We start from the raw sequence: 15,760 nt of genomic DNA, 5'->3' as shown, positions 1-15,760 counted from the left end.
GGTGGGCGCTTCCCTGTTGCGTGGCATTGTGGGAGATGTAGTCCATCCTCCCTTCCTTCTCTGTAGTTATACAGGAAAGTGTGAAGCACTTAAACTGCGATACCCAGCACGTCTGGTGTTTCCCGGGATGCTTTGCGAAAGCATGGCAGCCACTTTGTGAGTGTCCGCAAGACGGTTAAATAAATAGGGCATTTTAATTCAAGAGAGGAATAAGAAAAGTAGTACCTAACCTCTCTTATAGATTATTTTCATCTTGATATCCGCCTAACACAATGCTTAATATCCGCCTGAGTGTGTGGATTACAAACCTTTAGAAGTTGCAGTCCCGAAGCCTCAGGTTTTGTAAACATGATTTGTGCTTTTCTACGAGTTGTACAGCATGCGGAGAAGCTGCACGGGTCCTTGGGCAGGCAGTTGTTGCCACATTTTGTGTTCACCAAAGCTTGCTTTAAAACTCAGCCTTTGAGATGGGGGCTGCGAGAGCAGAAGAAAACAGTGCAACCTAGAACTGTCCTTGGGTTCACCCAGAAAACTTTCTGGACACAAGGACCGGAACCCCGGAAAGCAAAGGAGGATAGTAGCAAGCAAGTGTCTATTCGCAGAAATCAAAGAGAGGAAACCGGCGTCTCAACGTCTCAGAAAGGTAAAAGTAAAAAAAAAAAGTATCTAGAACTTCAGACTGTCAGCTAGCTCTTGATGTTCCCCACTTCTGAGTGCCTGCTCCAGAGACGGAGAACTGCAGGAACACAAGGAATGGGGATCTTTTTGTGAAAATATTAGGTCAGGACAGAGTGTTGGAGGGAATAGGGACTTGGATTGTTCAGGGCAATGACATGATTTGGAAAGCACCAATATGTAGTCTGTTATTGTGCTCTCAATTTGGGACCATGTGCAGTGTCCCCGTAGTGGACATGTAGTCTACGTAGTGACACGTAGTTTATGACATTAAGGGACAATGGAATAGATTGGTGTTGCAGCCCTCTGCCTCAAAGCCTGGTAAAGAGATTGGATTTGTGAAGTTCAGTCACATAAATTACACAATTTTTAGGGATGGGAACCTTTCTATTATTTGAATTAGTGTTTTCTTCTTTAAAGATCTGCTTATTGTTATTATGTGTGTGGGGGGTGAGTGTGTGTGTGTGTGTCTGTGTACATGAGTACTAGTGAAGAAGGAAGCTTCTTCACTGGTTGTTAGATCCCCTGGAGCTAAAGGTACTGGCAGTTGTGAGCCATCAGATGTGGTTGCTGGGAACTGAATTCTGGATGCCTGCTAGATAAGCAAATACTAGGAGTCATGTCTCCCGTCCCCTAAACTCATTTCCAGTTAGCAACTTGTACTGAAAACTGAAAGTATGTTATGGTATTATATCGTTATTATATTCCATTGTATCTATGAAAGTAGGGAAAAAAATATACCACCTGTCAAACTTTGATTTCTAGGAAAGATAAAATTAAGGACTGAAGTTAGAAAAATCTGGGTTCCTCATATGACTGTCCATATGTATAAAAATTTACCAAAGAGGTAAAGTGCACTCATAATCAGTGATAGTGTAGTGGTGACGATATAATTTTCACGTATGACATGCATTTATGTAAATAATGTCTCTACATACACCTCTGATTACCTTATCTCCCCAAACTGTTCTTTAATCCATGTATGTACACTTAGTGCAGAATAAGAACAGTCTTTGTAGTAGTATATTTGATTCATTGATCTTCCTAGCCAACTACATTTCAATTCCAAGCTCAGTTCTTTGATTTTGAGTCTGTGGGGTCTGTGGGGTAGGTTAAGAGTTGCCTGTCTCGGTCTGGACAGGATAGACCTGTGTACATGGCCTCATCTGTGGCCATTCTCACTCTGAGAGACTGATAGGGGTTTTCTGTTACTATAACAGAAGCAATATCCATCAGTTACAGAAATCCAGATATCCCTAAGCCCTGTGGACAACCATGCCACACACACTAAACAGGTCTGTTCTCTTCTGGTCTAGTGAGCTATGCCTGGGGTGAGGAGTTTTCCTGAAGCTCAGGAGCATTTGAGATAAGCTACTGAGAATAGTACACACTGGATCAGGACCCACTGTCACATGTCACCTGCTAGGAACATCTGAAGCCCCCGAAGGCCAGGGTTCTGTGGACACACTTGTAACCTGTTGACATTTTCTCTTTGCAGTGAGAGAAGCTGGGAGAGACGTCAGCTACTTGATAGTGGTGCTCTTTGGAGTCGGCCTTACAGGTTACAGACCCAGCAAGCACATGAATGCCTTTACACAGCCTCTCACCCCACTGCTTCACTTCATTGCTCGCTCTCTCTACCTCTTTCTGCTTTTTCAGGCGGCTTGTTATACGCGATCTTCAAAGAACTGTTTTTTTCATCCAGCCCTAATATCATATATGGGAAAGCCTTAGGAAAATGCAGAACACACCCTGAGGTTAGTTTTCTGAGGATTGTATTGGGAAGGAGGTGTGCATCCCTTCTGAAGCCCATGATGGGCTGTTTTTCTGTTTTCAGGTCTCTGTTCTTGGATGCACTTTGACCCTGGCACTGTGTATGCTCTCCTCCCCACCGTGGTGTTAAGTACACCCTGCATCAGGTCTCAGGCATCCTTCCTACAAAAGTATCCTAAACCAGAATGTAGCCAAGAGAGTTGAAAGTTGGCAGAGACTACACTATATTATATACAGAATTCAGAGAATTCTGTGTGGTCCTCAGTAGGCATCCCAACTGTGTTTGGATGCAGCGGTAATCACAGGCTGGGGCTCTCAGGCATTTTCACATTGAGACAAATAGAACTGCACAGAATACATGAAAAAATAGAATATTGCTAGAGTTATAGCTCCCTAGCTGTTCCTTAAACGGGTATGTTTTGTCATACTTTTAAAGGTCCCACTTTGCCAGGTCAACTGCCTGCCTTACAATAGATAATCTGACACTGCTAGGATGAACCTATTTTTTGCTATTTCCTTTTTTAGCTCTTAGGTCTTAGATATCTGACAACTTTCCTTCTCATAATAAAGACACCCAGCAAAAAGACAAAACACGGTATTTAGTTGTATGTATGTTTTTAAGAAAGGTATTTGCTTTGAAAATTCAAAAGTTTCTACGTCAAATGGATTTTCTCATAAAAGATTTGCACCTGGTTTATTTTAACAATGTCATTACTATTGCCCATCCATTTTATCTTCTCAGTATGAGCATCAGTAGAGAAATACTTTCAAACTTCTGCTTAATTGTTTCTTGTCAAGGAGAGAGCCCCGCTCATCCTGTATCATTGTAAAGCTACCAGTGACGGGGTGACCCATCCCTGTCCCGGTGTGTGACATATTTATTTTAACAGTACGATTTTCGCATAATGCCCTTTCCCTAGTTTTCTTGTTTGAGTCAAGGGCCCTCACGATTATTTCTTTCCTAAAATCACTTGCCATATGCAAACAAATAATGTCACTTTACCATCAGAAAATACTTACATAGGAACCATGAAAAGAATCACACTAAAGCCAGGCGTGGTGGCGCACGCCTTTAATCCCAGCACTTGGGAGGCAGAGGCTGGCCGATTTCTGAGTTCGAGGCCAGCCTGGTCTACAAAGTGAGCTCCAGGACAGCCAGGGCTACACAGAGAAACCCTGTCTGGAAAAGCCAAAAAAAAAAAAAAAAAAAAAAAGAATCACACTAAATAAGTGTAGTCTCTATTCTGCAGGTGATTGGTGTATTTGGTGAGCCTTTGAAAGGCTACGGGGAAATGTCGAGACGTGGGCGGAGACAGCATGTCCGGTAATGTGGTGTCCCCGGGGGGGAACTCTAGGGTCATCTCTGAGTACAGGGAATTTGGATGTGCAACATTGTGTTTTCTCAACAGTTTTTCTGAATACGTAAACAATGGGCTGAAGCGCATCCGGGTGAAATTCTACATTGAGGGCTCTGAACCAGGGAAGCAAGGAACGGTACATGCAGAAGTGGAGGAGGTATGCCAGCCTCAGACCATAGGGTCAGTCAGGGTCAATGGGGTCCAGGAAGCTCCAGAAAGCGGAATAACATCTACGTGTTTTTCAGAACCCAGGGAGTGGCCAGTTTGAATTTCGATACATATTTGTGGAAGTGACTCCTACAAGATCCATTATTGTTGAAGATAACCGTTCCCAAGAAAGTTAAAAGCCTCAAGCCAGCATACTGCTTCCTGCCAAGAATGAAGGGGTCTATTCTCACTGTGATCCTCAGTTCTCTTCCAGAATTTGTTCAGAACAAGAGTAAAGTGTGTCACACAGAAAGGAAGTGCAGTGTGAGTGTTCATGAGTTTGGACCAACTGAGGTCTTTCTTGTAAAAAAAAAAAAAAAATCATGAAATATTATAGCAACTTTTACATTATATTCAATTGCCAATCATGACAGTATTTCAGCTCTACCTTCATTCATGATAAACTTTTGTTACTAAAATTTATATACACACATAAGTAAAGTTTTAAGTATTTTTGCTGTTTAATGTTGTGTGGCTTTTATACAATCTACAGAATAAAGAAAACTAACTAGAAGATGTTAAAAGCATTTTTATTTACTTTGGAATCTAATTTGAGATAAGCATGTGAAATATTTAAGGAGAGTAAGCCAAACGATAAATGTGGGAAGGGCTGCATATACTGGTCATCCTGATCATGGCCCCATGAGCTAAGTAAGGGAGAAAGCACACTGCCTAAGCAGGGCATGGCTCACTCCACCTTTGCCTGTGCCCTCACGGTCATTAGCGTGTCAGACCTCCCCATTCTGTGGCTGCCAGAGTTACAGGAGACACCCAGAACTGTTGGTGGACCATGGATGTCCCAGCTCTCAGAAGAATGGACCTGGTGGTATTGAGTAAATGTATAGGAGGCTCATTTAACTGTTTTAATGTGTTTGGACAAAGCTGTAATTTTACATATCTGCGAGAACATTTCACAAGAAAAACTAATTTGGCTTGTCCAAACATAACAAAACATAATATATAATCTGTTCTTTTGGAAGTGTTTTCTGAACATTTGTTAAACTTGGCCTTCCTCTTGGAAGTTTTGATCATACAAGTGTTCTATCCATTTAGAAAGGTCTAGAAAACTTTCTTTATCCTGAGGAGCTTAAATGTAGGATTCCTTCTTTGGAATGGGTGGAGAGGTTTCAGATGGATTCTTGATATGGTAGCCTATTGAGGAAAAGAAGTCTGTCTACCCCACACCCAAACCCCTGGACATCTCTCCACTCAGCTTAGTTGATCTTGCTTTGTTTGTTTACTTTTAACTACTTTGGTTTCTTGCTAAATAAATAGTCCTGGCTAGCCGTAAACTCTTGATCTGCTTGCCTTAGTCTCTCTGGTGCTATATTTACAAGCATGAATCACCACTCCCATGTTTAAATGACTTATCTGAAAATTTTCATACTTAGGGAGTATGGAAAATATCAGCAGAGCTTTTGTCTTCCAGGTACCACATTTTAAGTGACAAGATTTGTATATGTTTGGCCCAGGGAATGGCCTTACTGGAGTGGATGTGGCCTTGTTGGCATGGGATTTAATGCCTTTGTCCTAACTGCCTGGAGGCCAGTATTCTGCTACCAGCCTTCAGATGAAAATGTAGAACTCGGGCTGGTGAGATGGCTCAGTGGGTAAGAGCACCCGACTGCTCTTCCGAAGGTCCAGAGTTCAAATCCCAGCAACCACATGGTGGCTCACAACCATCTGGCGCCCTCTTCTGGAGTGTCTGAAGACAGCTACAGTGTATTTACATATAATCAATAAATAAATCTTTAAAAAAAAAAATGTAGAACTCTCAGCTCTTCCTGCACCATGTCTGCCTGGATGCTGCTCATCTTGTTCCCACCTTGATAATAGACAACTTTTAAACCTGTAAACCAGCCCCAATTAAATGTTGTCCTTAAAAGACTTGCCTTGGTCATGGTGTCTGTTCACAGCAGTAAAACCCTAACAATGACACAAGGTAAACTCAAGACAAGAACCTGTGGAATAACTGATGCTAAAGACATTTGGTAAGGAAATAGAAAACTATATGAGCAGAACTACACTCCATCTTGAAGGGAGACATTTGGCAGCCTCCTTTCCAGATGACTAGCCTTTGTTCCCAGTTCGCCCTTTCCACATGCATACCTCCTGCATGTACAAGTCGTTCAATTCATTCAACTAACATATGCTAATTCCAGCAGCACACCCTTCAGTCACATCACAGTAAATGTCTAAGAGCCATCCTTGCTTGCTACTCCTTTTCAGAAAGATTTCAGCTAATATTAGCTGTTTACACATAAAATTTAGAGCTACTTCCATCAATGATAATAGAAATCCTTTGGGAGCTTAAGGTGTCACTATTGAAGTTGTGAGTGTGTGTAGGTATGTACATGTGTGTGTGTATGTGCAAATGTCTCAAGAAATAAACTTTTATAAAACTGATTCATCATATATCTAATAGAAGAAGTGAAATTTACCAACTCTGTCCTAGTTTGAAAGGCCACAACAGCGAGTCTGGATCCAAGGCATCAATCCTGGTTCAGGGTCCACACTGTCCACATCTGTCTGGGACCAGAAGGGTCGGGTCCTCAAGAACAGCCCCCTCTAAGTCCAGCCTTTAGATGGGACTCTCCCTTCTGAAACTTCCAGCTTCTCCATATCCCACACCGCCAGTGTCTGCCATGCATCCTCTTTTGCCCTGTTCCACAAGCTCCCGGGAAAACACTTGCAGAGCTACTTTGCTTTTTGATCCAGGAACCTGCTTTAGACTGCTGTACCAAGTCACTCTTCTGAACAAGCCACCTCACTTCTTCTCATCACCCTCATAGTGAGACAGACACCCTGAAGGCCTCTAACCCCAACCGCTCTCTATAAAAGCATATGAGGTTTCTACAACCACTCCAAACCTGTCAGATTTCACCCCTTCGCATAGGGGGAAACCAAGATGTACCATGTTTCTTCTCCAAGGGAGATTGTCCTCAGGAAGCTAAATCAATAGCTCAAAGGTTGGATGCTGTGAACAGATACTATGAGCAAGGCAACTCTTATAAATTTAATTCAGAGATTCAGTCCATTATCAAGGTGGGAGCATGACAGCATCCAGGCATACGTGGGGCTGGAGGGGCTGAAAGTGTTCCAGCTTTTGTTCTGAAAGCAGCTATGGGAAGAATAGTTTCCAGGCAGCGAGGACAAGGGTCTTAAAGCCCACACTCAGTGACACACTTCCTCCAACAAGGCCACCTCCAAATAGTGTCACTCCCTGGGCTAAGCATATTCAAACCACCACAGATGCAATTATGATGTCTGCTTCTTCCCTCAGCTGCACAGCCTCCATTCTACCACAAGAAGAGTGCTATAGCTGCCTACACCCTCACTAGTGAGAAACTTAAACACAAGTCCTAACAGATGTTGTGGTATTTGAGGACTGAATATATTAGTGAAAACCCTCAATAATAAATGACACCAAACGTGAATTTGGCCTCAATGACACGTCACAGGGAGCTTAACTGTAAAACTGGTAAGTCCTACCTAGACTTGTATGAAATGCTCAGAACCATTCTTAACTAGGACCCAAAATTGGAATACCCATTGGAAGAAGCATAGAATGAGAAACAAGCCCTTTTATGAAGCCAGCTGAGTGTATCAGAGAAGCCTGCTGGTCTTTCTAGTGTCGACGTGGGGCCTCAATTCATTCCCAGCCTCCCCTTTCTCTTATTTTCATTCTCAGCTATTCCCATCTCTTTCATTTCAGTGAACAGAACAGCCTGTCTGTCAAATCACTTTAAACCTTCTTAAACTTGGGCTCCAGGAGGCCTGGGGCTGCATTCATTTTTATCCTCAGCAGCTGCCAAAATGTCCACTAACTGGCCCATAACAAAGAGGTATTCTCCTACACCCCAGAGACCAGTGAAGCCAGGGTGTTCACAGGATACTGCTCACTCAAGGTGCTCACAGGGAATCTTTTCTGTCCCTGCTACCTCTTCATTGCTCCAAGTGAGCCTTAGTATAGCTGCCTCACTGCCCCCTTGGCCTCCATATCTAGGTCCTTCTGCCCTTGGTATTCTCGACTCTTCCCTTGTAGTAACACCTGCCATTGAATTTAGGGTCCACACACATGATCCATGATGATCCCTAATCTCAAAACCTTAATTACATCACAAAGATGTCTCCAGATTACATTTACATTCATTCACGCAGTACAAAATAATGGGAGTGCAGCCACATGTTCTGGAAAGGGCCAACTGTTCCATCCTTGAGAGTACAGAAGGATCTATGCTCTATAATGGAATTCTCCAGTAAGGCGGATGATGGAGAGCTACTGAGCAAGAGTGCTTTCACGAACAGTTCAAGGTCATTGCTCCCACATTCTTTCTTGCAGTTTGTTTCTGCCATGAAAATGGGCTGTGCTCTAGGGACCAGAGCCAGTAGATACTCTGAGAGCCATGTCTGACCTCTGCAGCTGAACGCTGCACCAAAAAGCTTTCTGCAAAGCTGCAAGTGCATTCAGTTCCCGGATCGGGTCTACTGTTCTCCCTCCACCTGTGCACACACATCTGTCGTCACTTAATAAAAACTGACACATTTAACCTGCTGAAGTGACAAGTTGTTTGATTGTCCTTGGTGAGAGCAAAGAAAGATGTCCTTAATACAGCTTTACCAGGCTCCTTGCCTAAAGGGAAATGGAGAAAAAGATGAGGCCAAGGACTCCAGGCTCACCTTCCTCCAGGTGAGCAGCTCTGTGCTCCAGGCCAAAACACTAACAGTGTTCTTAGTGTTGACATGTAGAAAGAATGAATGTTAGCTGCTTTTCTGGAAGCTGTGAGGGAAGAATACCTGTCAACGCAACTTAAGGGTGAAAGACTTTATTCTGGCTGATGGTTTAAGGGGACATATGGCATCATACCAGGGAACTCAGAGTCAGATGGCTCCAAGGCAGAAGGATCCTGCGGCTGGGATGCCTCATCTCTTCACAGTATGGAAGGACAATAAGGGAAAAGCAGATAGGGGAAAGAAAGTGAGTGTGTACATGCCTAGAAAAGAGGAAGAGAGGAGCAGGGAGGAGAGAAGCAGGGAAAGACAAGGGAAAACTGAGCCTAGCTTTGGTCCAGCTAAAAGCAAATCTGCCCAAAGTAGCCCTCTTCCTCCAGTAAGGTCCCCACCCCTAAATGTTTCACAATCCCTCCAGCAACAGCTGGAAATGTGTTCAAGCAAACACAAGCCCCAGGGGCACATCCTACATCTAAGAGAATGTGTTCTGATGGCTTATGACCCCTGTAAAAAACAAGCAAAACCGGGCGTGGTGGCGCACACCTTTAATCCCAGCACTCAGGAGGCAGAGGCAGGCGGATTTCTAAGGCCAGCCTGGTCTACAAAGTGAATTCCAGGACAACCAGGGCTATACAGAGAAACCCTATCTTGAAAAACCAAAAAAACAAGCAAAAACCAAAAACAAACAAGACTTCACAAAAGCATAAGCAATTTTAAAAGGCCATCCCCCAAATTTGACATTCATAGCACTGCTCATTTCCTACCATAACCCACAGAACCAGGAATGATAATACTGGGATATTGTGCTCTACAAGATGACATGGCTGACCAGACATAGCCTAAGTTAGAAGTCAGCAAATCAGCCCAAATGGCCAGGTTGCTAAAGTGCACTCTGAGTTTCCTATTTAAAAATATAAATTGGATCTCTGTTCACCTTAACACTTTTGACAGGTGTCGCTATGAAGTGTTTTTGACACCAGTGCCAGAGGAAAATCCCAGATGTGATTTTTCTGCTTACCTGAAATGGATTTTGGAAATACCCTTTGATTCTTTATGGAAATTACAGCATTATGAAGAAGTATTCATAGAAACTAACTGTTCATTACAATTCACAGGAGACCAGTTTTAAAATTTGGGCAAAGTTTCAGAACAAAAAGATTGAATTGTTTAATGTGCTTAAAGGATTTAGCTTAATTAGATTCTGTCTTTCGGTTGAAATAATTTAGATAGCAAGAAGGAAATGGATTCTCAGCTCTGAGGAATTTTAGTATGTCATCCCAATGCCTTGTTCAGATTCTATTGTGCAGAACTATTTGCAGGGTGTTAAAACTTCCTTGCCTGCCAGGTGTGGTGGCACACACCTTTAATCCCAACAGGCTGAGGCAGGGGGATTTGAGTCAGAGGCCAGCCTGGTCTACAGAGTGAGTTCTAGGACAGCCAGGACTATAGAGAAACCCTGTCTGAAAAAACTTAAAAAAACAACAACAACAAAACTCCCTTGCCTTTTTAAAACTGCCAGAGTTTAACTGTGTCTTAAAAGTTATGTTCTGAATTTTTGTCACTGGAAAGGAGAAACTCTTTCTGCTCCAGAACCTTTTCTCATCCAGGTAGCTTTTTCCCCTTTGGTAATTTTCTGATCCCACTGCCCTTGTGGATCACTAGGATTTTTCTGGAAGGACTTCTGCTCTAGAGTCTGTTGACATGTGTACTCAGCCTCCTTGAATGTCAGAGGGTTGCTGGGCCGAGGGAGGGAGATGCTAACCTATGTTTTTGTCTGTGCATAGCAGCATGAACATTAAAGGATCCATTAAGGAGTGAAGAGATGGCTCAGAGGTTAAGAGCATGCACTGTTCCTGTGGAGAACTTTGGTTGCCAGCACCCACAATGTGGCTCAGAACCACCAGTAACTACCACTCCAGAAGATCCAACATCCTCTTCTGGCTTCCAGGAAGCCTTCACACACTTGGCACGAGTGCGTGCACACGCACACATGCAAACACACACACACACACACTCACACAAACTAAACAAATTCTAAATCTTGAAAATAAGATTCAGTTATTAAGTAACATCCATTCCCATTCCTTAGGAAGGGAGCTCTTCTGAGAAGCCTTTTTACCCTTTCAAATTGTTTATTTCATCCTTTATTCTTATGTATTTAGGTCATAATACTCTCCCATTCCCCTTCCATGCCCCTTTCTCAGAAATCTTGACTGCCTTGAACAGACAGATTACTGTGTTGGCCCGGGTTCTCGCCATTGATACAGAACCGGAGTGCAGAATGGAAAGAAGGGAAGATGGAGTTGGCTCGTGGTTTCAAACATTTCAGTTCATGATGGCAGAAGGGAATGACAAAACAAAGCAATTCCTCAGTTCCAGCATAGGGAGCAGAGAGGGGTGGGGGAACAGAGGGAGGAAGGGAGGGGGGAGAAAGGGAGAGGAAGGGTGGGGTGGGGAGAGAGAGAGAACACTGTTAGCTGTCACCCAATCAACAGTGGATAGTGATGTCTTGAAGCAGGAGACAAGCCTCCACAGGTGCTATGGTCATGTGCTCTCAACATTCAGATTCACAGAGGACAGCAGATTGTGAGCTCAAGTGTAAATTGGACCTGTCCAGGGGCAATTAAAATAAGAATGGTAATGAAAATTATACTGAATTCCATGGCACTACATCGGTGACAGTGTCTTTAAGACAGGGTATAGAACACACATAGAAGAAAACCATGTGGGCACTAGAAAGGTTGTATAGTGGTTAGGAGCACTGGCTAACTGAGTTCTGTTCCTATCACATACATACATACATACATACATACATACATACATACTTAACAGCTCAAACCACACATGTAACTACAGCTCCAGGGGATCCAATGGCTTCTTCTAACCCCCACAGACATACAAGAGGTGCACAGTCATACATGCAGGCAAAACATCTATACTCATAAAAGAAAATAAAATTCTAAAATGCAGCCACAAACCAAGAGAAGTCTTCCTAGGGAACAAAGCCTTGTAAGGCTAAGCTTAGCTTTGTACTTCTGACCTCCAGAACTGCAAGAGAATAAGTTCCCCTAGCTTTAAACCATCTATGGTGGCCCCCAAGAAACTAACAAGGAAGCACAGGTGAAATCTCAAGCAGGAGAGAAGCTCGTGCTTCACAAGAGTTGAGAAAAGAACGAGGGAGACAGAGCTGCAGGCCATCTGGGAACTATGTTCGTGGAGGATATTACAGTGATGGAAGGTGGGCACCAGATGAAGCAATTGACACACAGAGGTTTTCTTGATAAGTAGGCAACTCTGAGGACAAACCACCATGGTGAGAACACAGGAGTTAGAAGCGTCAAGAACAGGTTTTTGAAATCCATCCATTGAGAATTTCAGACATGCACATAATGTGTCTTGATCTTACCTACCACCCTACAGACACCCTCCAGTTTCTCCAGGCCCTTCCATGCTCCCTTCCAACAACTTCATATCCTCCTCTCCTTTTCTTTATAACCCACTGAGTTCGCTTAGAGCCATCCATAAGTATATGGTGTAATACTGTCCAGCAAAGCATGGACAACCTTCCAGAAGCTATGCACCTGAAGAAAACTGTCTCTTCCTCCCTCAGCAGCTATCAGTAGCTAATAGCTCTCACCTAGGGGTAAGACCGTGTGGGCTGATGGTGCCACTAGCAATTATGGCTGGCTCTTTCTTGGAACTGTGGTTACTGAATCATAGAACTGAGCTTATTTCTATTACCACAGGAAGGAGCCTCAGAATACATGACAGCTAGTACACTCTGTACATATATTTCCAGCAACTTCATATGCTCAAAATACCCTTGGATTTTTCTTAAACTTTATTTAATGTAAGAGAGCTCTGCTGCATATATATCAGCCTGCCTGAAGAGGCCATCATATCCCCTTATAAGATGGTTGTAGGCCACCATGTGTTTGCTGGGAATTGAATTCATGACCTCTGGAAGAGCTCCCAGTGCTCTTAACCGCTGAGCCATCTCACCAACCTCCCTTGTGGATTGTTTTGGTTTACTTTGGAATTATTATTGCTGGGCTTTTGTCTATTTTGTTTGTGGTGCTAGTGATCAAGCTGAGTTTACACATGCTAAGAAACCACTCAAACCACTGGCTAGATCCCACTAGACTCTCGTTTTAAGTGAGATCTGGAAACATGACATTTTATGAGTTATTGTACAAGTCTTATTCATTCATTCAAATCAACAAAATGAAGAAAGGAGAGCTATTATTTTGACCAAAGGAGACAGGTATGCCTGTAACTTAGAAAAGGGGGGAGAATTGTGTCTCAGAGAAGAGTGACCATGAGCAGATGATGTGAAATGTGGCCTGGAATGGAAGCAAAAGTCTCCTAGGATGAGGTTATCTCTGAAGGAGAAAAGGGGTGAAAAACTCAAGCGGGATGTGTTCTCATAGGCTGGACAGACAAGGAAAGAGATTGAAATCGGAAGTGACTATAGGACATGCTGGAGTTCAGGTGGTTGCAGAGGGGCTACAGGAACATTGACTAAACATGGCAGATGTTATAGAATAGTTAAGTCTGTGAGAAATAGGAGAATCCATTCCTCTCATTGTTGGAGAAGAGCTGTAAATATGAAAAGGGCAAAACAATTTTAACTCTAGATTTCTGGATTTGAGTTGAAATATTAATGAGAACTCATAGCTCTCGATGCATACAAATAGTTGTAGACATATCACTGACAATGTGTACATATCAGGGTTCCCACTAAGACTGGGGAAGACTAAGCTAAGATCATGTCAAACACAAGAAGCTACTCAAGAAAGTCAGCCAAATCTTGGGAGAACTTTTACAAGAGTCACAACATAAGACTACACAACACTGGATTGTGGGGCGGTGGACCATGAGAGGAATTCTGGTAAAGGTTAGAAGCCCGGGAGGGAGACCATGAAGGGATGGTAGGAGCTTCATCTGCTCCCAGCACCAAGCCCCTGTCAAGTAGATTTGTGGCCATCAGTCATGTAAGGGCAATGCCAAGCCCCTCCACAGAAGATATGAGACTACATTCTCTGTGTAGGGTTCTTGGGGTTTCTCTGTATAGCCCTGGCTGGCCTCTGAAATCCACCTGCTTCTACACAAATGCTAGGATTAAAGGTGTACACCACCACTGCCGCCCAGCCATGAGCAGATGATGTGAAATGTGGCCTGGAATGGAAGCAAAAGTCTCCTAGGATGAGGTTATCTCTGAAGGAGAAAAGGCTCAAAACAGTTCTCCGTGTTAGAGGCGTGGAGGGCATTGCCAATAAGCTCCCCTTCCCAGACATTCCTCTGGGCAAAAGGAATTTAATCTCAGGCCCACCCAGAGAAGGAGGAGGGTATGGTTTCACTTTCTACCATGACAATAGCTGTTTAGAACCATGGACCTTCTCTCTTCCTCAAGATCCACCATGGGGAGCCATGAAGGCATTCTGTGACAGAGCTGCAGCCTAATCTCCTATAGAAGGATCTCTGAGCTCCCAGCCACAAATACGACCAAACCAACATCAAGTCAAGGACTATACCCACTAGGACAAGCCAGAGATTCCCTTTCCTCCACACCTCCCCCACCTCCAACCCTGGGGCTATTCGCAGCCCTTGGGCCTCCCAACTCCATTCTCTGCTATGAAATATAACAAGCCTGTGGTCTGCAGTATAAAGGTCCTAAAAGTCCAAGGAACACAAAACTGAGACCGTGTTCCAACAGAAAGAGGCAGGAGAGACATGACGACCAAACATCAACCCAGATTCTGAGCAGGGTTGTTTTGAGACATAACGTGGGAGCCACCAGTGAAACTGGAGGCAGTCAGTTTCAGTTCCCTGATTCTAGCAACTGAAATGTAAGCATATAGGTGTAGTTTAGTTTGCCAGAACTGCTGTAATAATAACACAAAGTGTGTGTCTGACACACTAGAGACTTACAGACTAGAAGTTGGATGGAGGTGAAAGGCCCCTCTCCCTGGCTTATACACAGTTAAGTGCTCACTGTACCTTCCCATCACTATGCTTCTCTATGTACCCGGATGACTTTTTCTTGTACGAACACCAACCATACTGAGCTAAAAAGTCCCTCATAATGTCTTATCTTTGAAGGCATAGACTCCACACATGTTCATTTTGTGAGGGTTTGAAAGTTCAGACTGGAGCCGGGCGTTGGTGGCGCACGCCTTTAATCCCAGCACTCGGAAGGCAGAGGCAGGGGGATTTCTGAGTTCAAGGCCAGCCTGGTCTACAGAGTGAGTTCCAGGACAGCCAGGGCTACACAGAGAAACCCTGTCTTGAAAAAAAAAAAAAAAAAGAAAGTTCAGACTGCACACTTGAACGTGGTGGATCGAAGGAGTCCTAACTTTAGTCCTGCTAAAAACAGGAGCATCTTAGTTTGTAGGAAATCCACATTGACAGGGGAGCCAGTGTCACTGATTATAACAAAGCCTGTTTCCAGATGTCACTGGGGAAAAAAAAAAAAAAAGCCTCTCATGGCTCTTGCAATTTTTGCTATAAGGAGTTTGTTCCAAAAACCTGTTACAGGAAAGCAGACATTCAGGGACATCTCTTCCATTTTTGTCCCTGGTTAGTTAAGTTTGTTATAGTCAAATGATGCAGCTGCTGTTTGAAATCTCTGCTCTGAATTGACTCAGAGCCTGTCACCCTTCTCCAAAGTAAATGGTTCACTACACAAATCAGTATTTGCATGATCTATTGTGAAACGTTGGCATGAATTCTTAATATTCAGAAAGGAAATGATCCTGGAAAGCATAAAATATTTATAGCCTGCTGTCTGTTCTGCCTCACCAGGGGGAGATCCCCGCTTGCACGTGAATGTTCTTTGGCTTTGGGGGACAGATGGTGAGGACTGTAAAGAGACTGAGGAGTGGGAAGGCAGGACTGGGCATGACGCCCACCAGAGCAAGTATCTCGGACTGTGACCCTCACTCAGCTTCCACCCCTTGTTGCTCTTCAACTCATGTAGACCTACTCCCTGCCTCCACTCATTCTCACAAGAAAAC

General features: G+C 43.6%; 1 protein-coding gene across 2 annotated transcripts; it reads left to right on the top strand.

The window, feature by feature from the left end:
* The first annotated feature begins 77 nt into the window (after positions 1–77).
* Timm21 (translocase of inner mitochondrial membrane 21) lies at positions 78–5,900 on the top strand. Of its 2 annotated transcripts, XR_002376974.3 has the most exons (7): positions 78–643; positions 2,174–2,236; positions 2,335–2,432; positions 3,699–3,772; positions 3,858–3,963; positions 4,052–4,277; positions 5,443–5,900. XR_002376974.3 is itself a non-coding variant. In XM_021150522.2 (6 exons), exons 1-6 carry the CDS (start codon positions 349–351, stop codon positions 4,148–4,150), a joined length of 735 nt encoding a protein of 244 aa, XP_021006181.1. In that variant the 5' UTR covers positions 78–348; the 3' UTR covers positions 4,151–5,900. The 2 variants fall into 2 exon arrangements, 1 of the variants encoding a protein (XP_021006181.1); XM_021150522.2 differs by having other exon boundaries at positions 4,052–5,900.
* The last annotated feature ends 9,860 nt before the right edge of the window (positions 5,901–15,760 follow it).

This window comes from Mus caroli, unplaced genomic scaffold (genome assembly GCF_978045245.1).
Source record: "Mus caroli unplaced genomic scaffold, Mus_caroli_1 scaffold_19, whole genome shotgun sequence".
In the NCBI taxonomy this organism is placed as follows: Eukaryota; Metazoa; Chordata; class Mammalia; order Rodentia; family Muridae; genus Mus; species Mus caroli.
Note: the sequence above shows the minus strand (reverse complement) of the source record. Positions and strands in the feature narration are given on the sequence as shown.

Coding starts and splice junctions, on each gene's coding strand:
- Timm21 (XM_021150522.2), top strand. CDS start 349: ATGATTTGTGCTTTTCTACGAGTTGTACAGCATGCGGAGAAGCTGCAC. Junction 2,237..2,334: donor CTTTGGAGTCGGCCTTACAG/GTTACAGACCCA, acceptor CTGCTTTTTCAG/GCGGCTTGTTATACGCGATC. Junction 3,773..3,857: donor GGGCGGAGACAGCATGTCCG/GTAATGTGGTGT, acceptor TTTTCTCAACAG/TTTTTCTGAATACGTAAACA.